Source organism: Monocercomonoides exilis (genome assembly GCF_001643675.1).
Source record: "Monocercomonoides exilis strain PA203 chromosome Unknown scaffold30-1206723, whole genome shotgun sequence".
NCBI classification, from domain to species: Eukaryota; Preaxostyla; order Oxymonadida; family Polymastigidae; genus Monocercomonoides; species Monocercomonoides exilis.
This window is the reverse complement of record NW_027150575.1, coordinates 45,929-72,000: the sequence shown is the minus strand read 5'-3', so window position 1 is coordinate 72,000 and position 26,072 is coordinate 45,929. Positions and strand designations below refer to the sequence as shown.

At 42.8% G+C, this 26,072-nt stretch overlaps 1 protein-coding gene across 1 annotated transcript; it reads left to right on the top strand.

Moving 5' to 3' along the window:
- Window positions 1-1,566: 1,566 nt before the first annotated feature.
- Window positions 1,567-25,854, top strand: MONOS_9641 (uncharacterized protein; the record flags this gene model as incomplete). The annotated part of the gene is made up of 5 exons (XM_067880159.1): window positions 1,567-10,814; window positions 10,876-12,473; window positions 12,520-13,039; window positions 13,104-18,239; window positions 18,317-25,854. 5 exons carry the CDS (start codon window positions 1,567-1,569, stop codon window positions 25,071-25,073), a joined length of 23,259 nt encoding a protein of 7,752 aa, XP_067725044.1. The 3' UTR covers window positions 25,074-25,854.
- Between the last annotated feature and the right edge of the window lie 218 nt (window positions 25,855-26,072).

Below are 26,072 nucleotides of genomic sequence, written 5' to 3'. Positions count from 1 at the left end.
AAATGTGAAGAAAGCAGTGTTAAAAAAATTATTATAATATTTTTGATCATTTTATTTCTGAATATTCTTTTTCTTTGTTATTTTGTAAATCAAAATGTGCATACCTTTTTGATGGGTGAATAGGTGCATTTCGGAAAATCTTGCCAAACAAAATACAAAAAAATTAGAAATAAGGTTCAATTTTTTTTTTTTTTTGAGACTGATATTTAACATCTTCTCCTTATCAAAAAGAATGACGCAAACAGTTGCAAATTCAAATTGGGATTATTTTTGATAAAACAAAAATAGAAGAAAGATAAAATTGAAACTTTATTGGAATACAGCCACATTTTTGTCTAACTTTAATCAAATGAGAGATTCTTTATTTAGCTTTGAATTTTTGTTTATTTCATAAAAAAACAATAAAGCAAATATTAAAACAAACTTGAAATGACATTAAATTATTGATTGAATGTGATAAAAATCGATGAGTTGGGTGATTATTTTTGGAATCATAAATTTTTTTCGGGGTGTTGATTTTTCATACGTAGTTTATCATTTGGAAGTGACTTTATGTTTGAATTGTTGAATTATCACAACTGTAATCAAAACAAATGTTATAGCTCAAATAAAAATGAAAATGTTTCTTATTGGCCTTTTCATTTTTCAATCTTCATTTTGCGGCATTCAAGGGATATTTTCGAACCGAATTTTTTATATGGAAACATATGGGTAATTATTTATGAAAAGTCGCAGATGTTAAATTTTCTAATAAATCAAAAATTTCATATCTTGATCAAATTACAGTTTCCGCTTATGCAACTTCACCAAAGCGGAGGATATAATTTTACAATGCTATTTAACACATTCCTGTAAAGTTGCATGAGCGGGAACTGAAATTTGATCAAGATATGTGATTTTTGATTTATTAGAAAATTTAACATTTGCGACTTTTCAAAAATAATTATCCATCTGATATCGAAAATAATCACCCAATATGTCTTTTGAAATGTTCAAAAGAAAATAGTGATTACCATGCTTATCACACATAGAATTGGATTTACAAAAAACATCACTTTTCTTTTTAATTTTTTTTTTTTTTTTTTTTTTTTTTTTTTTTTTTTTTTTTTTTAGAAATAGTATGTTATTTATAAAACTGAAATAATACAAATCAGAATTTTTCAAAAATCAAATTTCGAACTTTTTCAAAAAAAAAGCGTTAAAAAGAATCTCAAAAGAGATGAAAAATGATTGAAATAGGAAATAATTGTGATATTTCCATAACCACATTTGTTTTTTTTGTCATCTAATGATTTTTCTCAACTGATTGAAAAATTGAAATTTTTTAAGAACTTTCAACTTTGTAAGTTTTTTTATTATCGATTGAAAGTAAATCGAATGAGAAAAACTTTTGGAGCAACATTTTTATCAAAACTTTTGGAAAAAATATTTCGTTTCATTTATTAACAATAGCGTTCAAAAGAATATTATTTTATTTATTAAATCAAAAAATCATTTTTCTTTAATCAGTTAAGGTAATATTTGATCTTTTTTTTGGATCTGGAAACTACTTTTTCCAGTCACAAAATGGTAATATATATGAAGAAATTTCGATGCAATATTGCTTATAGCTCATTTTTATCAATAAGATTAGTTGCTCTTCTTTTTCAAGTTTTTTATGCTCAGACTGTCACTGAAGCATGGATCAGCAGCCAGGGAACTGGGGACCAATGCACTGTTGACAACCCTTGCTTAACATTTAATAAAGCCGTTTCAATTCTCGATCATTCTCAGCCTTGCTCAATTAAGATTGTTACAGATGTTGATGCAGAATCTCAAATTCAATGGGATTTTGGACAAAGTATTCACATAGAAAGTTCTGATAACAACAAGGCAGACTTACGTTTTTCCGAAGATTTGGATGTAATTGATCAGCAGAAAGCAGTCTTTGATAAAGATGATGCAGGAGAACTAAAATTTGATTATATAAAATTTTCATTGCCATCTGCATTTAAAGATACATGCGGAAAGAAACCTCAAGCGCTTATCTCTTCAAGCAATGGAAAACTAACAATTTCAAATGCTATATTCGATACCCAAACTTTTGTTGATATCAAGTTTAAATATGTAATTATTTCGAAAAGTGAATTTACAATGGAAAATACTGCCTTTGATCCTACAAACGTTGTATCATTTGCTTCAAATATTTTTGATATCGTGGATTCAAACAAGGTATTACTTTCAACAGTCTCCATTAACAAAGCCAAAGTTTTATCTGGATCCCCCATAAGAATTTTCAGTACGCTCGAAGTTGCAACTACTGCTACACTCAATGACTGTACTTTTGATAGTTGCACTTCTTCTGTTGAACAAAAAACAAATCTTGGTGGGATAATTAACTATGAATCGAATAACACAGATTCAAAGTTTGAGATAACAGGTACTGGAAGCTCATTTAAGAACTGCAAAACGGATGGATGCGGTGCAGCTTTGGCAATTAAGTTTGAAAGTGGAGGAATTTTTACATTTACAACAGATTCTGTTGCTTTCGAAAACAACGTCGCATATTTGGGAAATAACTTATACATAGACCATGCCTCATTGGAAGGCTGCGATGACGCACTTAAATCAATTTCTGAAACTTTAACATCACCAAGCAATGACTTTGTACTTTGCGGAGGCAACGACTTTGCTCATCCTATTGACGTTTACTATTACAAAGAAGATAGAAAAACTGTTTTGAATAATGTACTTGTTGATCAAGCTACAGGCGGAGATTGGAGATTTTGCGGAGTGACATATTATCCTTGTGCTTCAATTGCGATTGCAAAGGAGCATTGGGATACTACTGGCGAATGTACTTTCGATATCCTTCAATCGACTGTTGGAGATCAAATAATTCTAAACGAAGGTGAAAGCCCTTCGAAGCTTTCATTAAACGGAGTTGAAAATGTATTTAACGCTATTACTTACCCAGAAACCGTTTTAGCAGATTCAGAAGGAGGAGCAATTTTGCTTGCAAAGCTTCCTTTTTCTGCAAAGTACATCTTTTTCTCGTTACCATCAAAGTTTACAGGAGTAACAAAGCCAGGATACTTCATGAACTTCAATTCAGATGGAGAATTGCATCTTTCTGGTGTTGTCTTCGACATGCCAGCTAACGAAGAAATCGATTATGCCGTGCTGTTTGCTCAGAAAGGTACAGTTGTATTTAACGAGATTTCAATAAATGGAAATGCTGAAGGGCCATGCACTTTTGCGAAATCGCCATTTCTGTTTTATATCGATGCAGTAACTTTCACTCAGCCAGTTTCATTGCACGTGCTAACGAATATGAACATAAATCAAGGATCCGCAATTGAAATGGTTGACACTCCTGCTCCGTCTAACGGTATACGCTCTGCAAATGATATAATTTCTATCCAGTTCGAACTTTTGATGCAGTCGGTCAGCTCAGCGAACTCTGCTTCATGCTTGAGCATTCTATCGAAAGCACAACTTTCTGTAACTCTGTCATCGTCGAGCTTTATGATGTGCACTTCTAAAACTTATGGTGCTGTAACAATTGAGACTAGTCTTGGAGCCACCACTCTCAAATTAAATGAAGTCATTTTTACAGAGTGTACCTCAAATGAAGGTAAAGGAGCAGCATTACATTTAACAGGAATTACAGGATTGGAAATGACTCAATGCCTATTTCAGAAATGCACTGCATTAAAAGGTGCTGGAATCTTTATTGAAAGAAATGATGCTGCTACACAAAGCAGAAATTTCCGCGAAAGAAACGAGGGAGACAAGCTGGAAGCTATCATTTTTGAGGAAAATTCTGTGACAACAGCAGACCAAGATAAGGGAGTTGATGTATATTTCGTTGATAATCGACAAATTCCATTGGAAGCAGATCCGTTTACAGATTCATTTTCAGATGCAGATGAAGAAACACGATTCTTTTTATCTTCTAACGCTGTTCATGAACATAAGCCTTGGATAAAATATGGCTCGAAAAGCAGGAAAGTTGCTGCTGATGGTGGAATCGATTCTGATTTTTGCGGAATTTCGGATAAAGCTGCATGCGCATCAATAAACGTTGCATTTAACTTAGCAATAACGCATTATGCTCAGGAAGCAAATTTATTTGAAGATAAGGAATACAAACAACATATCCAAACAATTGATTTGACAAAAGATTGTTCTTATGCTATCAATGGAATTGAAGGAACGCCGCTAACAACGTCAATTGTCACAGAAGGCAACAAAAATCAAGAAACATTGCTGAAACAGACTTGTGTGTGCCAGCTGGAAATTAATAATTTGGTGATAATTCATTCTGTAGACCCTCAAAACGAAAACGCAGTCTATTTGCTCGAGATACTTAATGACAAAGCCGGTACACATATTTCTCAATGTGAAATTCACCCAACAGCTGCATTAGATCAAAGCACAAGATTGTCTCACTCTCTCTTCAAAGTTCAAGGAGAACTTGGATTGAGCGACGTTACAATTAATAACTATCGATTTTATAAATGTCCATTAATTAGCTGTAAAAACAGTTATATCACACTGGAATTTGAAGAATCCAGATTTAATTCCATATCTGTCGATTGCGAAGATGTCCCTGCAGTTTTGCAAGCTGTTCTTGGGAACACCGACAAGTCAAAATTGACGATTACGAATTGCGAATTCACAGACTGTTCGTCTCTGAAATCAACAACTGGAGGAGCAATGCATATTGATTCTCGCCTAAGACCAGATTCAATTATCAAAATTTCATCATCATTCACAAGATGCAAAGCCGGAGGAAGGGGAGGTGCATTTTATTTAGAATTGGGAGATTGCACTGATCTGAGAATTGAGGAAAAGACATATACAGATAATGAAGCAACTGAAGCTAAAGATTTCTTCATTTCTTCCAATAACCTTCGAAATGTTGTGACTGAAAGTAAAATTGACACTTCTTTAATTACAGGATCTACCGAAAAGACAATGGGGATGGATATCTATACACAAGCAAATCCAATTGAACTTTCATTTTTCGTCACACCTGCAAATAAAGTTCCAACAGGATATGTTGGATCACTTAACAATGAGCAGGATTCGCAATATTGTGGACAAAAACCGTCATATCCATGCAAAACTTTGAGCTACCTTCTTTCCAATATTTTGAAGACCGAAGACTATAACATCATTTACGTGTGCTCAGGCGTGTCAATTGAACCATTTTTGGAATGGGGCAAAACTAAGACTGCCATAACATCAATTGACGGACCATTCAATCAGATAATTTTTGAAGAATCAACAATTGCCAAGACAGAAGATTCAGGCATTATTGAATGCAAAACTGATATGACTTTTACAGCACTTAACATTAAAATACCGAACAGCTTAATTTCTGGATGTCATTCATCAACTCTAATAAAATCATCAAATAATAAGGAATTAGTATTGAGTAGCATCATATTTGATACAAGCAATGAAATTAATGCAAATTACCAATTAATTCATTGCGTAAATGGGAAAGTGATATTGAATGACGTACGATTGGAACGAACTGTTCAGGAAGGAAATTCAAAATTCGAGAAGAGCCCTATTGTGATAGAGAAAGGAGTGGAAGCGACGATTGAAAAGCTGAAAATCAATGGAATGACAATTAACACAGGATCTGCACTGCAGATTGGAGAGAATGAGATTGAACTTGTTGGATGTGAGTTTGCATCTGTTGTGTCGAAAGTGCAAGCCAGTGTGCTTGTGATGACGGGAGCGCAAAGCAAGCTGAGGATTACAGATTGCACGTTTGAATCATGCAGCAACGAGAAAGAAGGAGGGAAAGGAGGAGCATTGTGCGTTGAAGGGATAGACAGTTTTGTGCTTGATGTGAAAACAGCGTTTCATACAAATAGTTTTGTTCAATCTCAAGTGAAAGGAGAGAAAGGATATGGAGGAGCGCTGTATGTGAAAGGGGTGACGAGCAAGTTTGAGATGCATATGGTACAGTTTGAATTTTGCGGTGCTGTGAATGGAAACGGAGGAGGGATATATATTGAAAACATTCCATTGGGGTCAATTTTCAATAATGTTATGTTTACGGGATGCAATGGGGAGAATGGAGGAGGAGCGTATTTGAAGTTGAAGGAGAAGCCAGTGAAGATGGAATTTGAATTTTCTGAGAATATAGGAACGAAAGGAAACGGAGTGTATCTGTATGATGAATGCGGGACAGCGTTTGAAAAGGATGACTTCAAACTGTGTTCAGCAACAAGGACAGTTGATAAATTGTACTATTACAAGACTGAAGAGGACCAAGGAGAGAAAGACTGGATTGATTATGTGAAAGATCCAATCGATGTTGATCCGGTTGCTGGAGATGATGCGGCGTGCAAAACAGATGGAGAAGTGGCATGCAAGACGATCCACAAAGCGCTGAGCTTGATTGGAGACAAGCCTAAAATTTCTTTACAATGCAAAGGAGGAGACTTCAAAGAGGAATTTACTTCAATTGAACCAACAGCAGGCAAACAAAGCTTTGTATTTGGTTCTTATGATGAAGAAGTTACAAAATGTTTCACAATGTTTGAAGATGAACCTTTAGAAAAAGCTTTTGTTACTGTATCAAATGGAGCATACTTTGTTTTAGCTAAAATTAATTTTATCCATGACTCTGGAAAGAAAGGAAACAGAGGGACGCGACTGTTTGATGTTGAGGCAGGAGGGATGCTGTTTATGAGGGAAATGTACATCAAGCAAGAAGCGGAAGGAGATGGAAAGGGAGACTTTACGGTTCCGATGTTCCTGATGAAAGGAGGGAGATGCGAGATGCTCACGGTGCGTATTGAAGGGTTCAGTATTTATGGAAGCTCGCTGTTTGGTGTTGAGGCAGTGGAGAAAGCGAGTATTGAGATGAACGGGGTGACGGCTCAGGACATCACGGCGAAGTGCTGCCCGAACGGAGAGGCAGCGATTTTGACGGTGGATATGAAGGATCATGAGATGGAGCTTAGTGTGAGCAAGTGCACGTTTGAGAGGTGTGTGTCGGAAACGTCGAAGAAAGGAGGGGCGTTCTGCATAGTGGCGGAGAACGAGAAGGCGAGAGTGCGGTTTACGGAGACGAACACGTTTAGAGGGTGCAAAGGGAATTCAGAAGGGCAAGGAGGAGCGGTGTATGTTGAGATTATTTGGGCGACGATGGACAGTGGGCTGTTTGGGACGATGGTTGCAGAAGGGAATGTTGCGAAAGAAGGGAAGACGGTGTACTTGAAAGGAGGAAACTTGAAGCATCTTGTGACGGAAGAGCACTTCAGCAAGGCGGCGTTGTCGAAGGTTGGGAACGAGATGGTAGGTACTGATGGGGTAGACTTTGGGACGTATGCGATTGACCTGTACACGTTCTTTGAGAAATACGAAGATTCGGAGATGTATGTTTCGAGTGTGTCAGGGAAGGATGAGAAGTACTGTGGGTCGGAGCATTATCCGTGCCAGACGATAGAAGAGTGCATCAGACACATCAGCAAGCTTGATGCGAAGACGATCCACATGAAAGGAGGAGAAGAGTATGAGTTTACGGCGCCGAGTGTTGTTCAGGCGTTGATAACGATGGTGGCGTGGAACGATGGAGAATACAAGGAGGCGAAGGTGACGGTAGGGAAGAAGGGAGAAGTTGAAGAGGATGGGGGATACTTCAAGGTGACGGGGAAATTGAAGCTGAGTGGAATTGAAGCGAGTGTGCCTGTGGCGTTTGAAAAGATGCTTTGTGGATGCTCTCCTGTTGCGCTGTTTAAGACGATTGTGGGAGGAAGCCTGGCCGCTTCGGGAGGGAAGGCAGTGTTTGAGGCAGGGAAGACGATTGAGTACAGTGTTTTGCGTATGGAAGGAGGAAGTGCAGAGTTCAGTGGGTTTGGGCTGGAAGGAGGAGAGACGATGCACTTTGGAGTGTCAGCGTTTGTGGTTGTTGAAGGGGCGTTGACGCTGACGGGGTGCACATACACGGGGATGATGGTAGATGGAGAATATGGGCTTATCCGGTGTGGAAACGGAGAGAATGTGAAGACGAGCAGTGTGGTGCTGGATCTGTGCAAGTTTGCGAAGATAGAGAACAGCCACAAGGATGGGAAAGGAGGAGTAGTTGGGTGTGAATTTGGGAGTGTGACAGTGAAGCAGACGGACTTTGTGGAGTGCAAAGCGACGGGGGCGAACGGGAAAGGAGGAGCGATCTACGGGAAAGAATGTGCAGCGTTGAGTGTGAGATCGGAAACGACGACGGCGATGGTGTTTGATTCGTGCACAGCAAGCGAGAGTGGTGGGGCGATGCACATTGAGATGACGGGTGATGGGATTACAGCGAACTCTATTGGGCTGGAGTATGTGGAGATTAAGAAGTGCACGAGCAAGAATGGAGGAGGGATGTATCTGAAGACGAAGAGTGCGGTGTTTGGGAAGAAGTTCCATGTTGTGTTTTCGGAGAATGCTAAGCAAGGAGACGGGCACGGGATAGATGTGTATCTGGAGGAAGCGGGGGCAGCAGACATTGGGAAGGAGGATTCGCCGTTTTTGAAGAGTATGACGACGAGCGATGCAGATGAGCGAGTGTACTACAAAGGGCAGGCGGAAGGAGCGCAGAAGGAGTTTATTGGGGAAGATTACCGAGTGCGGTATGCGGAGGATGCGAGTGGGGAGGATTTGGAGAACTGCGGAAGGGTGACGCAGAAGTGCAAGACGCTGAAGAAAGCAGTTGATGAGAGCACGAGTGAAGGGTACAGGTGGGTGTATGGGAGAGTTGTGGGGAGTGGGACGTTTGCGAACGAGAAAGAAACGATCACGGTTGCGGAAGGGCTGGTGAGAGTGTCAGGGCCGGAGAATGGGAAAGGGCGGATTGAAACGAGGAACGAGAAGAAAGAAGATGCGAAGGCGTTGATTGAGGTGAAGAGCGGAGGGATGTTTTTGGAGAGGTTTGTGGTGGTGCACTCGTCGGAGAAGGAAGGGAATGTTGAGTCAGCGATTGTGTCAGTTGCAGATAAAGGGACGATGGGGATTGTGGAGTGTGAGTTGAAGCCGGAGGAAGGGTATTCAGGGGAAAAGAAGTTCAAGGTGTCGCTGTTGAATGTTCAAGGAACGCTTGAGTGCACGAAGGTGACGATAAGCGGGTTTACGCTTGAAGGGGCGCACTGGCTGATTGAGAAGAGCGGTGCGGAAGGAGGAGTGTATCTGGGAGAAAGCACGATTTCGAAGATCACGGGATGCCATTGCGGAAGCGGAGTGGCAGTGCATGTGGATTCACTAAATGGAGCGTTTGGTGCGATGCAAACGACGTTCAAAGATATTTCGTCGCCGGGATCGACGAAAGGAGGGGCGGTGACGATTGAATCGGCAACAAGAGTTTCTATTGAGAAGAACAGCAAGTTTGAGAACTGCAAGTGCAGCAAGGAGGCAGGAGAAGGAGGAGGAGTGCACATAAGGATGCAGGAAGGGATTGTGACGATTGATGCGACGACGACGTTTGGAGGGAACGAAGCGCAGACGGGGACGAATGTTTATTTGATGTGCAATGATCTGCGGAAGATGGTTGTGCAAGAAAGGATTCCGAAAGAGCTTGTGAGTGGGGCGGAAGCGAATGCGATTGTTGGAGTGGATGCGCGGGGAGGAAGCATTGATCTGAAGCATTTCTACACGGCGTTTGTGAAAGGAGAGAAAGTGGCGATATGCGAAATGGATGGAACAGACGCAGAGTATTGCGGGACAGACCGATATCCGTGCCGATCGATGAAGTTCACGCTTGAGTCGCGATTTGTGGATGGTGTGAAGAAGACGTTGGCGATAGAGCATGGGGCGCATGTGGAAAGCGGAGTGACGTGGAACTTTGAGAAAGGGGTGAAGTTTGCGGGAGAGCAGGCAGGGGATGGGCAGGAGCCGACGCTGTACTTCCCTGAGGCGCTTGAGGTTGGAGATGAAAACGGAGTGTTTATGAAGAACGAGAAGATACTGGAGTTTGAGTCGCTGACGATAGCGTATGGGGCGAAATATGGAGGAGAGTGCAAGACGTTCCGGGGGAGCTTGATCAGCGGAGAAGGAGCCGGGTCTGCGCTGAGCTTTGTGGGGTGCAAGATTGGGCATGCAGGGTCAGGGAGTGTGTTGGAATTTGCGATAGTTACTGTGAAAGGAGGAAGTGTGGTGATGAAGGATGTGACGTTGGACAACGCAGGAGGGGACGAGAGCTGCATATTTGAGAAGAGTCCGATAGTGATTGAGAAAGGAGTGGGAGCGACGATTGAAAAGCTGAATGTTCGGAAAGTGACGATCAACACTGGATCGGCGCTGCAGATTGGAGAGAATGAGATTGAGCTTGCAGGGTGTAAGTTTGCATTTGTTGTGTCGAAAGTGCAAGCCAGTGTGCTTGTGATGACGGGAGCGCAAAGCAAGCTGAGGATTACAGATTGCACGTTTGAATCATGCAGCAACGAGAAAGAAGGAGGGAAAGGAGGAGCAGTGTGTGTTGAAGGGGTTGAGAGCGTGGTGATTGGGAAGAGCGGATATAGTGTGGGGGCGATTTTCACGAACACGGAAGTGAAAGGAGAGAAAGGATGTGGAGGAGCGCTGTATGTGAAAGGGGTGACGAGCAAGTTTGAGATGCATATGATGCAGATTAACTATTGCAAAGTTGTGAATGGGAACGGAGGCGGGATGTATGTTGAGGATGTGCCAGCAGGAGCGATATTTGACTATATTATACTCACGACGTGCAGCGGGGAGAATGGAGGAGGAGCGTATTTGAAGTTGAAGGAGAAGCCAGCGAAGATGGAGCTGATGATTACGCATTGCACAGGAACGAAAGGAAACGGAGTGTATCTGTATGATGAATGCGGGACAGCGTTTGTGAAGGATGACTTCAAGGAGAGTATGGTATTAGAGAAGGAAGAAAAAGCTGTACTACTACAAGTCTGAGGAAGATCAAGGAGAGAAAGACTGGATTGATTATGTGAAAGAGCCTCTGGATGTGGATCCGGTTGATGGAGATGATGCGGCGTGCAAAGCAGATGGAGAAGTGGCATGCAAGACGATCCACAAAGCGCTGAGCTTGATTGGAAACAAGCCGTCGACTGCTGTGAAATGCAAGGCAGGAGAGTTCAAAGAAGAGCTGAGTGTGTTTGAGGAGACGAGTGGGATTGGCTACAATATCATGGGAGCAGACAATGCGGATGGAACGAAGCTGTACACGATGTTTGAAGAGGCGGCGCCGGCGAAGGGATTCTTTGTGTGTTTGAATGGAATCGGGGTTGGGCTGACAGAGATTTGCATAATCCATGACTCTGGAAAGAAAGGAAACAGAGGGACGCGACTGTTTGATGTTGAGGCAGGAGGGATGTTGTTTATGATGGAAGTGCACATCAAGCAAGAAGCGGAAGGAGATGGAAAGGGAGACTTTACGGTTCCGATGTTCCTGATGAAAGGAGGGAGATGCGAGATGCTCACGGTGCGTATTGAAGGGTTCAGTATTTATGGAAGCTCGCTGTTTGGTGTTGAGGCAGTGGAGAAAGCGAGTATTGAGATGAACGGGGTGACGGCTCAGGACATCACGGCGAAGTGCTGCCCGAACGGAGAGGCAGCGATTTTGACGGTGGATATGAAGGATCATGAGATGGAGCTTAGTGTGAGCAAGTGCACGTTTGAGAGGTGTGTGTCGGAAACGTCGAAGAAAGGAGGGGCGTTCTGCATAGTGGCGGAGAACGAGAAGGCGAGAGTGCGGTTTACGGAGACGAACACGTTTAGAGGGTGCAAAGGGAATTCAGAAGGGCAAGGAGGAGCGGTGTATGTTGAGATTATTTGGGCGACGATGGACAGTGGGCTGTTTGGGACGATGGTTGCAGAAGGGAATGTTGCGAAAGAAGGGAAGACGGTGTACTTGAAAGGAGGAAACTTGAAGCATCTTGTGACGGAAGAGCACTTCAGCAAGGCGGCGTTGTCGAAGGTTGGGAACGAGATGGTAGGTACTGATGGGGTAGACTTTGGGACGTATGCGATTGACCTGTACACGTTCTTTGAGAAATACGAAGATTCGGAGATGTATGTTTCGAGTGTGTCAGGGAAGGATGAGAAGTACTGTGGGTCGGAGCATTATCCGTGCCAGACGATAGAAGAGTGCATCAGACACATCAGCAAGCTTGATGCGAAGACGATCCACATGAAAGGAGGAGAAGAGTATGAGTTTACGGCGCCGAGTGTTGTTCAGGCGTTGATAACGATGGTGGCGTGGAACGATGGAGAATACAAGGAGGCGAAGGTGACGGTAGGGAAGAAGGGAGAAGTTGAAGAGGATGGGGGATACTTCAAGGTGACGGGGAAATTGAAGCTGAGTGGAATTGAAGCGAGTGTGCCTGTGGCGTTTGAAAAGATGCTTTGTGGATGCTCTCCTGTTGCGCTGTTTAAGACGATTGTGGGAGGAAGCCTGGCCGCTTCGGGAGGGAAGGCAGTGTTTGAGGCAGGGAAGACGATTGAGTACAGTGTTTTGCGTATGGAAGGAGGGAAGTGCAGAGTTCAGTGGGTTTGGGCTGGAAGGAGGAGAGACGATGCACTTTGGAGTGTCAGCGTTTGTGGTTGTTGAAGGGGCGTTGACGCTGACGGGGTGCACATACACGGGGATGATGGTAGATGGAGAATATGGGCTTATCCGGTGTGGAAACGGAGAGAATGTGAAGACGAGCAGTGTGGTGCTGGATCTGTGCAAGTTTGCGAAGATAGAGAACAGCCACAAGGATGGGAAAGGAGGAGTAGTTGGGTGTGAATTTGGGAGTGTGACAGTGAAGCAGACGGACTTTGTGGAGTGCAAAGCGACGGGGGCGAACGGGAAAGGAGGAGCGATCTACGGGAAAGAATGTGCAGCGTTGAGTGTGAGATCGGAAACGACGACGGCGATGGTGTTTGATTCGTGCACAGCAAGCGAGAGTGGTGGGGCGATGCACATTGAGATGACGGGTGATGGGATTACAGCGAACTCTATTGGGCTGGAGTATGTGGAGATTAAGAAGTGCACGAGCAAGAATGGAGGAGGGATGTATCTGAAGACGAAGAGTGCGGTGTTTGGGAAGAAGTTCCATGTTGTGTTTTCGGAGAATGCTTGATGTGTATTGGGAAGGAGCGAGACGACGAGATGCAGATGAGCGAGTGTACTACAAAGGGCAGGCGGAAGGAGCGCAGAAGGAGTTTATTGGGGAAGATTACCGAGTGCGGTATGCGGAGGATGCGAGTGGGGAGGATTTGGAGAACTGCGGAAGGGTGACGCAGAAGTGCAAGACGCTGAAGAAAGCAGTTGATGAGAGCACGAGTGAAGGGTACAGGTGGGTGTATGGGAGAGTTGTGGGGAGTGGGACGTTTGCGAACGAGAAAGAAACGATCACGGTTGCGGAAGGGCTGGTGAGAGTGTCAGGGCCGGAGAATGGGAAAGGGCGGATTGAAACGAGGAACGAGAAGAAAGAAGATGCGAAGGCGTTGATTGAGGTGAAGAGCGGAGGGATGTTTTTGGAGAGGTTTGTGGTGGTGCACTCGTCGGAGAAGGAAGGGAATGTTGAGTCAGCGATTGTGTCAGTTGCAGATAAAGGGACGATGGGGATTGTGGAGTGTGAGTTGAAGCCGGAGGAAGGGTATTCAGGGGAAAAGAAGTTCAAGGTGTCGCTGTTGAATGTTCAAGGAACGCTTGAGTGCACGAAGGTGACGATAAGCGGGTTTACGCTTGAAGGGGCGCACTGGCTGATTGAGAAGAGCGGTGCGGAAGGAGGAGTGTATCTGGGAGAAAGCACGATTTCGAAGATCACGGGATGCCATTGCGGAAGCGGAGTGGCAGTGCATGTGGATTCACTAAATGGAGCGTTTGGTGCGATGCAAACGACGTTCAAAGATATTTCGTCGCCGGGATCGACGAAAGGAGGGGCGGTGACGATTGAATCGGCAACAAGAGTTTCTATTGAGAAGAACAGCAAGTTTGAGAACTGCAAGTGCAGCAAGGAGGCAGGAGAAGGAGGAGGAGTGCACATAAGGATGCAGGAAGGGATTGTGACGATTGATGCGACGACGACGTTTGGAGGGAACGAAGCGCAGACGGGGACGAATGTTTATTTGATGTGCAATGATCTGCGGAAGATGGTTGTGCAAGAAAGGATTCCGAAAGAGCTTGTGAGTGGGGCGGAAGCGAATGCGATTGTTGGAGTGGATGCGCGGGGAGGAAGCATTGATCTGAAGCATTTCTACACGGCGTTTGTGAAAGGAGAGAAAGTGGCGATATGCGAAATGGATGGAACAGACGCAGAGTATTGCGGGACAGACCGATATCCGTGCCGATCGATGAAGTTCACGCTTGAGTCGCGATTTGTGGATGGTGTGAAGAAGACGTTGGCGATAGAGCATGGGGCGCATGTGGAAAGCGGAGTGACGTGGAACTTTGAGAAAGGGGTGAAGTTTGCGGGAGAGCAGGCAGGGGATGGGCAGGAGCCGACGCTGTACTTCCCTGAGGCGCTTGAGGTTGGAGATGAAAACGGAGTGTTTATGAAGAACGAGAAGATACTGGAGTTTGAGTCGCTGACGATAGCGTATGGGGCGAAATATGGAGGAGAGTGCAAGACGTTCCGGGGGAGCTTGATCAGCGGAGAAGGAGCCGGGTCTGCGCTGAGCTTTGTGGGGTGCAAGATTGGGCATGCAGGGTCAGGGAGTGTGTTGGAATTTGCGATAGTTACTGTGAAAGGAGGAAGTGTGGTGATGAAGGATGTGACGTTGGACAACGCAGGAGGGGACGAGAGCTGCATATTTGAGAAGAGTCCGATAGTGATTGAGAAAGGAGTGGGAGCGACGATTGAAAAGCTGAATGTTCGGAAAGTGACGATCAACACTGGATCGGCGCTGCAGATTGGAGAGAATGAGATTGAGCTTGCAGGGTGTAAGTTTGCATTTGTTGTGTCGAAAGTGCAAGCCAGTGTGCTTGTGATGACGGGAGCGCAAAGCAAGCTGAGGATTACAGATTGCACGTTTGAATCATGCAGCAACGAGAAAGAAGGAGGGAAAGGAGGAGCAGTGTGTGTTGAAGGGGTTGAGAGCGTGGTGATTGGGAAGAGCGGATATAGTGTGGGGGCGATTTTCACGAACACGGAAGTGAAAGGAGAGAAAGGATGTGGAGGAGCGCTGTATGTGAAAGGGGTGACGAGCAAGTTTGAGATGCATATGATGCAGATTAACTATTGCAAAGTTGTGAATGGGAACGGAGGCGGGATGTATGTTGAGGATGTGCCAGCAGGAGCGATATTTGACTATATTATACTCACGACGTGCAGCGGGGAGAATGGAGGAGGAGCGTATTTGAAGTTGAAGGAGAAGCCAGCGAAGATGGAGCTGATGATTACGCATTGCACAGGAACGAAAGGAAACGGAGTGTATCTGTATGATGAATGCGGGACAGCGTTTGTGAAGGATGACTTCAAGGAGAGTATGGTATTAGAGAAGGAAGAAAAGCTGTACTACTACAAGTCTGAGGAAGATCAAGGAGAGAAAGACTGGATTGATTATGTGAAAGAGCCTCTGGATGTGGATCCGGTTGATGGAGATGATGCGGCGTGCAAAGCAGATGGAGAAGTGGCATGCAAGACGATCCACAAAGCGCTGAGCTTGATTGGAAACAAGCCGTCGACTGCTGTGAAATGCAAGGCAGGAGAGTTCAAAGAAGAGCTGAGTGTGTTTGAGGAGACGAGTGGGATTGGCTACAATATCATGGGAGCAGACAATGCGGATGGAACGAAGCTGTACACGATGTTTGAAGAGGCGGCGCCGGCGAAGGGATTCTTTGTGTGTTTGAATGGAATCGGGGTTGGGCTGACAGAGATTTGCATAATCCATGACTCTGGAAAGAAAGGAAACAGAGGGACGCGACTGTTTGATGTTGAGGCAGGAGGGATGTTGTTTATGATGGAAGTGCACATCAAGCAAGAAGCGGAAGGAGATGGAAAGGGAGACTTTACGGTTCCGATGTTCCTGATGAAAGGAGGGAGATGCGAGATGCTCACGGTGCGTATTGAAGGGTTCAGTATTTATGGAAGCTCGCTGTTTGGTGTTGAGGCAGTGGAGAAAGCGAGTATTGAGATGAACGGGGTGACGGCTCAGGACATCACGGCGAAGTGCTGCCCGAACGGAGAGGCAGCGATTTTGACGGTGGATATGAAGGATCATGAGATGGAGCTTAGTGTGAGCAAGTGCACGTTTGAGAGGTGTGTGTCGGAAACGTCGAAGAAAGGAGGGGCGTTCTGCATAGTGGCGGAGAACGAGAAGGCGAGAGTGCGGTTTACGGAGACGAACACGTTTAGAGGGTGCAAAGGGAATTCAGAAGGGCAAGGAGGAGCGGTGTATGTTGAGATTATTTGGGCGACGATGGACAGTGGGCTGTTTGGGACGATGGTTGCAGAAGGGAATGTTGCGAAAGAAGGGAAGACGGTGTACTTGAAAGGAGGAAACTTGAAGCATCTTGTGACGGAAGAGCACTTCAGCAAGGCGGCGTTGTCGAAGGTTGGGAACGAGATGGTAGGTACTGATGGGGTAGACTTTGGGACGTATGCGATTGACCTGTACACGTTCTTTGAGAAATACGAAGATTCGGAGATGTATGTTTCGAGTGTGTCAGGGAAGGATGAGAAGTACTGTGGGTCGGAGCATTATCCGTGCCAGACGATAGAAGAGTGCATCAGACACATCAGCAAGCTTGATGCGAAGACGATCCACATGAAAGGAGGAGAAGAGTATGAGTTTACGGCGCCGAGTGTTGTTCAGGCGTTGATAACGATGGTGGCGTGGAACGATGGAGAATACAAGGAGGCGAAGGTGACGGTAGGGAAGAAGGGAGAAGTTGAAGAGGATGGGGGATACTTCAAGGTGACGGGGAAATTGAAGCTGAGTGGAATTGAAGCGAGTGTGCCTGTGGCGTTTGAAAAGATGCTTTGTGGATGCTCTCCTGTTGCGCTGTTTAAGACGATTGTGGGAGGAAGCCTGGCCGCTTCGGGAGGGAAGGCAGTGTTTGAGGCAGGGAAGACGATTGAGTACAGTGTTTTGCGTATGGAAGGAGGAAGTGCAGAGTTCAGTGGGTTTGGGCTGGAAGGAGGAGAGACGATGCACTTTGGAGTGTCAGCGTTTGTGGTTGTTGAAGGGGCGTTGACGCTGACGGGGTGCACATACACGGGGATGATGGTAGATGGAGAATATGGGCTTATCCGGTGTGGAAACGGAGAGAATGTGAAGACGAGCAGTGTGGTGCTGGATCTGTGCAAGTTTGCGAAGATAGAGAACAGCCACAAGGATGGGAAAGGAGGAGTAGTTGGGTGTGAATTTGGGAGTGTGACAGTGAAGCAGACGGACTTTGTGGAGTGCAAAGCGACGGGGGCGAACGGGAAAGGAGGAGCGATCTACGGGAAAGAATGTGCAGCGTTGAGTGTGAGATCGGAAACGACGACGGCGATGGTGTTTGATTCGTGCACAGCAAGCGAGAGTGGTGGGGCGATGCACATTGAGATGACGGGTGATGGGATTACAGCGAACTCTATTGGGCTGGAGTATGTGGAGATTAAGAAGTGCACGAGCAAGAATGGAGGAGGGATGTATCTGAAGACGAAGAGTGCGGTGTTTGGGAAGAAGTTCCATGTTGTGTTTTCGGAGAATGCTAAGCAAGGAGACGGGCACGGGATAGATGTGTATCTGGAGGAAGCGGGGGCAGCAGACATTGGGAAGGAGGATTCGCCGTTTTTGAAGAGTATGACGACGAGCGATGCAGATGAGCGAGTGTACTACAAAGGGCAGGCGGAAGGAGCGCAGAAGGAGTTTATTGGGGAAGATTACCGAGTGCGGTATGCGGAGGATGCGAGTGGGGAGGATTTGGAGAACTGCGGAAGGGTGACGCAGAAGTGCAAGACGCTGAAGAAAGCAGTTGATGAGAGCACGAGTGAAGGGTACAGGTGGGTGTATGGGAGAGTTGTGGGGAGTGGGACGTTTGCGAACGAGAAAGAAACGATCACGGTTGCGGAAGGGCTGGTGAGAGTGTCAGGGCCGGAGAATGGGAAAGGGCGGATTGAAACGAGGAACGAGAAGAAAGAAGATGCGAAGGCGTTGATTGAGGTGAAGAGCGGAGGGATGTTTTTGGAGAGGTTTGTGGTGGTGCACTCGTCGGAGAAGGAAGGGAATGTTGAGTCAGCGATTGTGTCAGTTGCAGATAAAGGGACGATGGGGATTGTGGAGTGTGAGTTGAAGCCGGAGGAAGGGTATTCAGGGAAAAGAAGTTCAAGGTGTCGCTGTTGAATGTTCAAGGAACGCTTGAGTGCACGAAGGTGACGATAAGCGGGTTTACGCTTGAAGGGGCGCACTGGCTGATTGAGAAGAGCGGTGCGGAAGGAGGAGTGTATCTGGGAGAAAGCACGATTTCGAAGATCACGGGATGCCATTGCGGAAGCGGAGTGGCAGTGCATGTGGATTCACTAAATGGAGCGTTTGGTGCGATGCAAACGACGTTCAAAGATATTTCGTCGCCGGGATCGACGAAAGGAGGGGCGGTGACGATTGAATCGGCAACAAGAGTTTCTATTGAGAAGAACAGCAAGTTTGAGAACTGCAAGTGCAGCAAGGAGGCAGGAGAAGGAGGAGGAGTGCACATAAGGATGCAGGAAGGGATTGTGACGATTGATGCGACGACGACGTTTGGAGGGAACGAAGCGCAGACGGGGACGAATGTTTATTTGATGTGCAATGATCTGCGGAAGATGGTTGTGCAAGAAAGGATTCCGAAAGAGCTTGTGAGTGGGGCGGAAGCGAATGCGATTGTTGGATCAGATAATTTTATTCAAAAATGTGATTTGTCATATTTTTATATAAACTATGTTAAATCGGAAGATGGATATATTTCAGATGTTAGTGGAAAAGATGATCTTTATTGTGGAAGAGTTGAATATCCTTGTACTACATTGAATTATTTGCTGCATCATGTTGCTTTAGATAAAAATGTTGTGTATGTGAAGGATAAGTACATAATTAAAACAAGTTTCATTTGGGATGAAGTGAAAACATTTTATTTGAAAGGAAAATCAGGAACTGGTGATAGCGAAGTTTTAATTGGAACAGTGGAAACTTCTAATTCTCATTCTGTTATTGAAAATGCTGGATCTTTGACCATTGGTAATTTGAGAATTATTCAATCCAACAAGTTCACAGATGGATGTATATGTAATTATAATGCATTGATTTGCTCAGAGGGACAAACGTCTGTGTTGAGCTTGGACAGCATTGACGTGAGAGTTGTTGGAACTTCACAGCACGTTCAGTTTGTTGTGATACACGTCGTAAGTGGATCGGCTCAACTGTCCAACATTAAAATTCAAAGTTACGATAATTTGCATTCTGCAGAATTTTTGAATGCACCAATTTTGATTGAAGCTAATGCAAAGATTGACGGTAATCATATCGATTTGCTGTCAATGTCTTCTTTGATCATCCAAAAAGAAAGTGCGCTTAACATTAAAACAAATAAATTGATAATGTCAAGAGCTTCATTTAGTAATGTTAGGTCAAAAGCACAAGCATCAATTTTGTATTCCTCTTCAATCGAACAGCTTGAATTGAGTGATTGCACATTCATGAATTGCATCAACGAGGCGAATAACGGAGAAGGAGGAGCTTTATATCTTGGCAAAGTCGATAGTTCAATATTGATTTCGAAATGTCAATTTACTGCAGCAAGGGTCAGCAACAATGGAAAAGGAGGAGCAATTTATCTCAAGAAATGCAAGAGCTTAGCCATAAATTCAAAGACGACATTCAGCAATTGTGTGTGTAATGGAGAAAAATCAAGCGGAGGAGCTTTGTATGTGGAATCTTCTCCTTCCACAATGGAAATGAATGGAGTGATATTCGATGCTAATGTTGCTGAATTAGGTGGAGCTATTTATTTCACATATGACGCTTCTACAAAATACACAAATTCGTTCACTTGCTATTTCAAAATGCAGAATGCAAATACCAAAGGATACAACGTGTATTTTGTCGACAAGCATACTGATAAACTAACGAAAGATAAATCTCCGTTTTTGAAATCAATGTCAGAATGTGAGCAGGATGATCGCTTCCATTACGTATTTGGTCAATCAGATGAAGAAAAGGATGACTACATCGGAAATGCTGAAATTAGCAGAAAGGCGCATCCAACAGATGGTAATGATAACGAAGACTGTGGGTTGAAGCAAGCTGATGACTGTAAGACAATTGGAGTTGCTGTTAAGCGAACAGCTGGCTGGTATCCATCCACAATTATTGCTGCAGACGCTCTGTTTAACACTGAAGCTGAAACCATTTCCATTGGAGAAAAATTGATTACAATAACATCTGCTAAAAACGAAGGCAAAGGCGAGATTAGAACAATCTTTGAACAACCTCACTCATTATTTGCGGTCAATGCAGGTTCTTTGACTTTGATGTCATTCACCATTAAGCATGATTCTACAAAGAAAGGTAATTTGCAATCATCACTGTTTACCGTTGCTTCAGGAGATCTGAATCTCATTAAAGTGGAGATATCAACACAAGAAGATTATGATGCAAAGCAATTGTTCAGCGTTTCATTGTTTACTATGAGCGGAGGAATCTTTTCAGCAAATGATGCAACATTCTCGAAATTCACTTTTGCTAACAAACCTCTCTTCAGTGTCAGTAATGATAAGGACTTTTCTATCGCTCTTATGAAGACAACCATTTCAGATATTGAGCGATTGAATGGAGACAGAGCTGCAATTATTGCAATTGACAACTTCGATAAGACTATGTCAATTCGTCTTCAGGGAACAACATTTGAAAACATCAAAGCAGTGAAATCATTGCGCGGTGCTGCAATTGGCATTGTATCTCCAGATGCTCATGCCACTATATCATTTGAAAACACAGCAGAAGAAGAACCAAGAGAAGTATTATTCAAAAAGTGCATTTCTCAGGCTGAAGATAGCTTTGGTGGAGCAGTTCATATGGTATTTGGAAAGTCCTCTGCTGTAAAAATGTCCATTAATTCCTTTGAAGTTGGAGCAGGAGATGATGAGAATGTGGCTGAATTTGGTCGGGACCTGTATTTGCAGTGCGACTCTCTGCCAAACTTGCTCATAGGGTCTTCTTTGCAAAACATTATGTCAACAAAAACAAATGAAATGATTGGAAAAGATGATGAAAAATTCCAGGAAACAATTGATCTGTGCCAGATTTGGGGATATCACGGAACAAAAGTGTATATGGGCAATGATGGCGACAGTTCAATTCATTGCGGATTTTCACCGAAATATCAATGCAGCAGCTTCGACTTAGCAATTAGCCATGTTTCTACGAAAGAGGCATCTGTGATTCTTGTCGATGAGGCCATCACAGCAAAGGCAATGACATTTAATCCTGCACTGCAACTTGGAGTTGAATCTGCAAGTAAAGTTGGAAAAATAATGTCTATAACATTCGATTCGGAGATTACGGTTTCTCAAGACAAAATTGGTGCATATCATGTTATGAAGAGTGTCAGAATGAAAGAGTTGAGTTTCTTGTTCCCAAGCACGTTTAATGTTAAAACATGCTGTGACTTCTCTCCAGTCTCACTGCTTGCAGTCAGTGGCAAAGAAGGAATTCTTACAATCGAAAAGTGCGAATTTAGCCCGAATACAAATAAAGGTAATCTTGCAGTTGATTATCCGTTAGTTTATGTTGATGCTGGTAGACTTATGATGAGCTCAACCACGTTCAAATACGAATCAACAACCAACTTTGTGTTTACAGCTGCCCCATTCGAGGTTGTGGATTCTGAGGACAAAACCATACTGGCTGATGCAACAATATCTTTGAATTTGAATAAAGTTACATTGAGCAAGACAGGACTTGTAACATCAACAAGCAAAGGAAAGATCACGTTTTATGGAATGAAGGCAACAAATATTGAGTCATCTGTCGGTCCAGTGTTGGGTACAGTCACAAAAGGAACAATTGTTATATCTGGATGCGAATTCTCAGATTGTTCGAACAAAGCAGCGGCTGCAAGTGGTATTGTATTGTCCGCAGTAGGCGATGCAACAGACAAGCCTGCAGTTCAAATTTTGTCATCAACATTCACTAACTTGAAGCTTACAGGAGATCAGCGAAATGGAGGTGCTTTGTTTGTGAGCAAAGCTTCTTCATTCAAAATGGATGGAGTCACATTCGATAAATGTGAAGCAAGCGGAAATGGTGGAGCTGCATATTTCGAAGATTTGCCACAAGATACACAAATCAAAAAGACAAAGTGCTTGAATTGCAAAGCTCAAAATGGTGGAAGCTTCTATGTTAAGATTGCTGATGCTTTGATTGCGAACGTGGCATGCTTCTTCAGTCAAAGCAGTGCAACTAAAAATGGAATTGATGTTTATCTTGAAGATTTGATGGAACAGCCAATCACAGAAGAGAACAATCCATTTGTTCTTTCTTTAACAACTGATCGTAACAAGAAAACATTGTATCATAAAACAGCAAAAGGAGAGAAGATCGAAGAGAACTGGATTGCATATGGAGAATCAATTAGAGTTGTTGCTGTTGATCCAAAAGAAGGAGACAAAGACGCCCAGTGCGGATATGTTAGTCACAAGAAATGCTCAACAATTTCTGTTGCAGTTAAGAATATGGCAAATACAATGGATTGCGTTGCTCAGCTCGACAGTGGAAATTATAAGAGTGAAGAGGAAATTATCAATGTTGATGATCGCTATGTCACAGTGAAAGGAAAATCTAAAGCGAGCACAATTATTACAACCATATTCAAAGAAGATATGGATGGATTGTTTACTGTTGGAGCAGGATCTCTTGGTTTGAACAGCATTACAATTGTTCATGACTCTTCTGTGAATGGAAATAGAGAAACGGCTCTCATTTTCGTTTCCGAAAATCAGAAAGGAAGCTTCAGCGCTGAAGATTGCGTATTCAAAGCGAATGATGGCCATAGCAGCCAAACAGCCTTTAAAGTGTCTATCATTTCTGTGCTTAGTGGAGCAATTTCGCTCAAAAACACTGAATTTAATGGATTCTTCATGAAGGAACAGCCAGTTGTGACAGTCTCCGAAGCTGCTGCCTCGCTTAACATGGAAGATACAACATTCAATAAGATGACTTTGAGCGGAGAAGCGGCATGTCTTAAGTGCAGCACGGCGTTTTCTGTGAAAGGAGGTAAGTTCACCTCGATAAATGCAGTCGAGGCTAAGGAAGGAGCTGCTCTTGCTCTGTATCCTCAAACAATTGCACAAAGAATTTCAATTGACGGAACAGTGTTTGACGGCTGTGCAAATAAAGAAGGAAACGATGGAGGACGCGGAGCTGCTATCTACATTCAACTTAAAGAAGAAGTTGAAGAGACACCAGATATTCTCATCAACTTGCCGGTTATAACGAACTGCAAAGGATGGAAAGGAAAATACATATTGTTCAAACTGTCACAAGGCATTGCACAATTTGATGAAGCTATGCTTTTTATGGACTTGGAAGGTATGTACGGAAAGGCTGATCTGATATGTATTGAAGATTACGAGAACAAATTCGTGGATATCATTGGAGGAGAAAATGGACCTAAAGTTACTTATCGCTCTCATACAATTGTTCTGTCTGATGCTGGAAATGAGGGCAAACAATGCGGAACAACAGACAAGCCATGCTCGTCTTTCGGTCAGGCTATAAATCATGTTATCACAAGCGGAGAAGCAGCAAGCCTTAAATTCAAAAACACGTTCTCATTGACTACTTCTTATAAGTTTGAGACATCATTTACTTTGGAGTCTACAGATAATGCGAAAGCCACAATCAAACTGGCAAAAGAAACTGCATCCATCGAAAAGGGAGTGTTCTCTGTTGATGCTGATCTGACACTGAAGAATCTCATTTTGCAAAGTCCAAATAAATTCACCTCTGCTACTCCTCCAGAAGCTATCATCGTGTGCAACTCCGAAGATAAAGTGGTAATTGCTGATTCATTTATTACATCTCCATCACAGCCAGATGGCACTCCATTAAGATTTGTTCATGTTGGTGGAAAATCATCTTTGGACATCACAAACACAGAACTTACAGGAACATCAGCTAAGCAGACAACATCGCAATGGAATGATCTCGAAGCTGAAGTCAACATTGCTGAAGAAAGAGACGAAGCAGAAGCAACAATTTGCGATTGGACAACTGACAAAGCTCTGGTTACGGTTGATGGCTCTGCAACTGCAACATTTACAAATACCAAGTTTTTGAATGGAGAGGAAGGTGCGCTTTTGATTCGTAGTGATGGAAGTGTTTCCATTAAATCAGCCGTTTTTGATAGCAACACACCAGCTGGAAAAACTAACTATGCTTCGTTGAGGAAGAACATCAAATGCGAGAAAGGTCATTTAACAATTGATTCGATGACAAAGGAGAATGACAATAAAGGAACTGCATTCTGGATTCAAAAAGATGCTAACTGTGTCATTGATGGAAATGCAGTCAATAATGTTGAATCGCTTTTGTTCGTGCCAACCCTCACAAACGCAAACAAAGTTGTTGCAACAACCACTTCGATGAGCAATGGGCAAGCCACTGTTAACTTTGAAGGAACATTACTTATGCCTTGCGGATTGAAATGGCAAGTAGCAAGAAAAACAGGAGACAAATTTGAAGAATGGAGCTCATATGAAATATTTGGCGAAACTGAAACAAAAGCAAAGGCTGTGGTCGACGAAAGTGTTGTTGCTTTGAATAATGCTGATGAAGTTTATGTGCGCTTGACTTATGGACAAAATAAAGCAACAGGTGCAATCCTTATTGAAAAGAAGCCGGAACCAAAGCCAGAACCAGAACCCAAGCCAACTAACAAACTGTCCAAAACAACGATCATCCTCATTTCTGTCCTTGTTCCAGTATTCGCAATTAGTGTTGCTGTTATTGTTGTGTTAGTTGTTATAATAAAGAAGAAGAAGAAGAGAAGCTCTTATAAGAAGATTGGGAAAATGAGTGATAGCGAAAGAGTACAAATGACTAAAACAAAGGAAGATGATGGCTCCATTTATTTGCCAATTTTATCTCGTAAGGAGGATCAATAAAAAGTTTTAAAAGCAAATATATTTTTTAATTCTTCATAAATCTGTGGAATTTAATTTTTTACAGCTTAATTTATTTTGTGGTTTTCGTTTTCTGCATTTGGTAGTTGATTAGATATTACCAATCCATAGTTTGTGAGGAAAAAGTGAATTTTTCCTATATCATTCGCTAAACTTATATTTTGTAAAATGGTAACTAATTATTGTATTTTTATTTTCTTCAATTATTTTAACTTGCCATTTTTTATTATTATTTATATTTTTTCTCAATTAACTGTTATGATACTTATATGAAGCGATAATAGCTTTATTATAAAAAAGGCTTCAACTAATATTTTAAAATATTGGAATGTTGCGTTTCACGTCATTTAATCTTGTAAAGCTTTGATAAAGAGTTTTAGAGCAATTAAAATTAATCTGTAATTTAAATCTAGCTATGTTCTATTTTTATCTTTCAAGATTCGCTTGATATTTTCGAATTTTATTTTGCTTTTGTAAGTTTTTATTTTTCTCTTCCATTTTTGATGAATTGAATATTTCTGCAATTATTTTTCATTATTTTTTCATTCATTATTCTCCAAATCCACAATTCAAACAATTAATCTTTTTTTTTTTTTTGTTTTTTAATGTTGCAGCATCTGTTATAATTAAAATCCAGAAAAGTTTCAATTAAAGGTGAACAAGCAGGACGAAATTTTTTGTCTTTTGAATTTTGTTCCACTCAAATATTTCTAATATTTTTCTTTATTATACATTATTTTCTTTATAAAAATGCATGGGAATATGAGACTAATAATTTTCAAATAGAGAAAAGGTTAGGAACAAAGCACGGTTTTTTCAAAAATGAAAATATTTCGCTACAAGTGTCATACAAGTTTGCATTTTTTGTGGCATTCAAACGATAATGAATTTATTATTGGACATTTTTTTTTCTATGTGAATTTTATTCCGCCAAATTCTTTCTTTTCTATCTCTCTCTCTCTCTCTCTCACTCTCACTCTC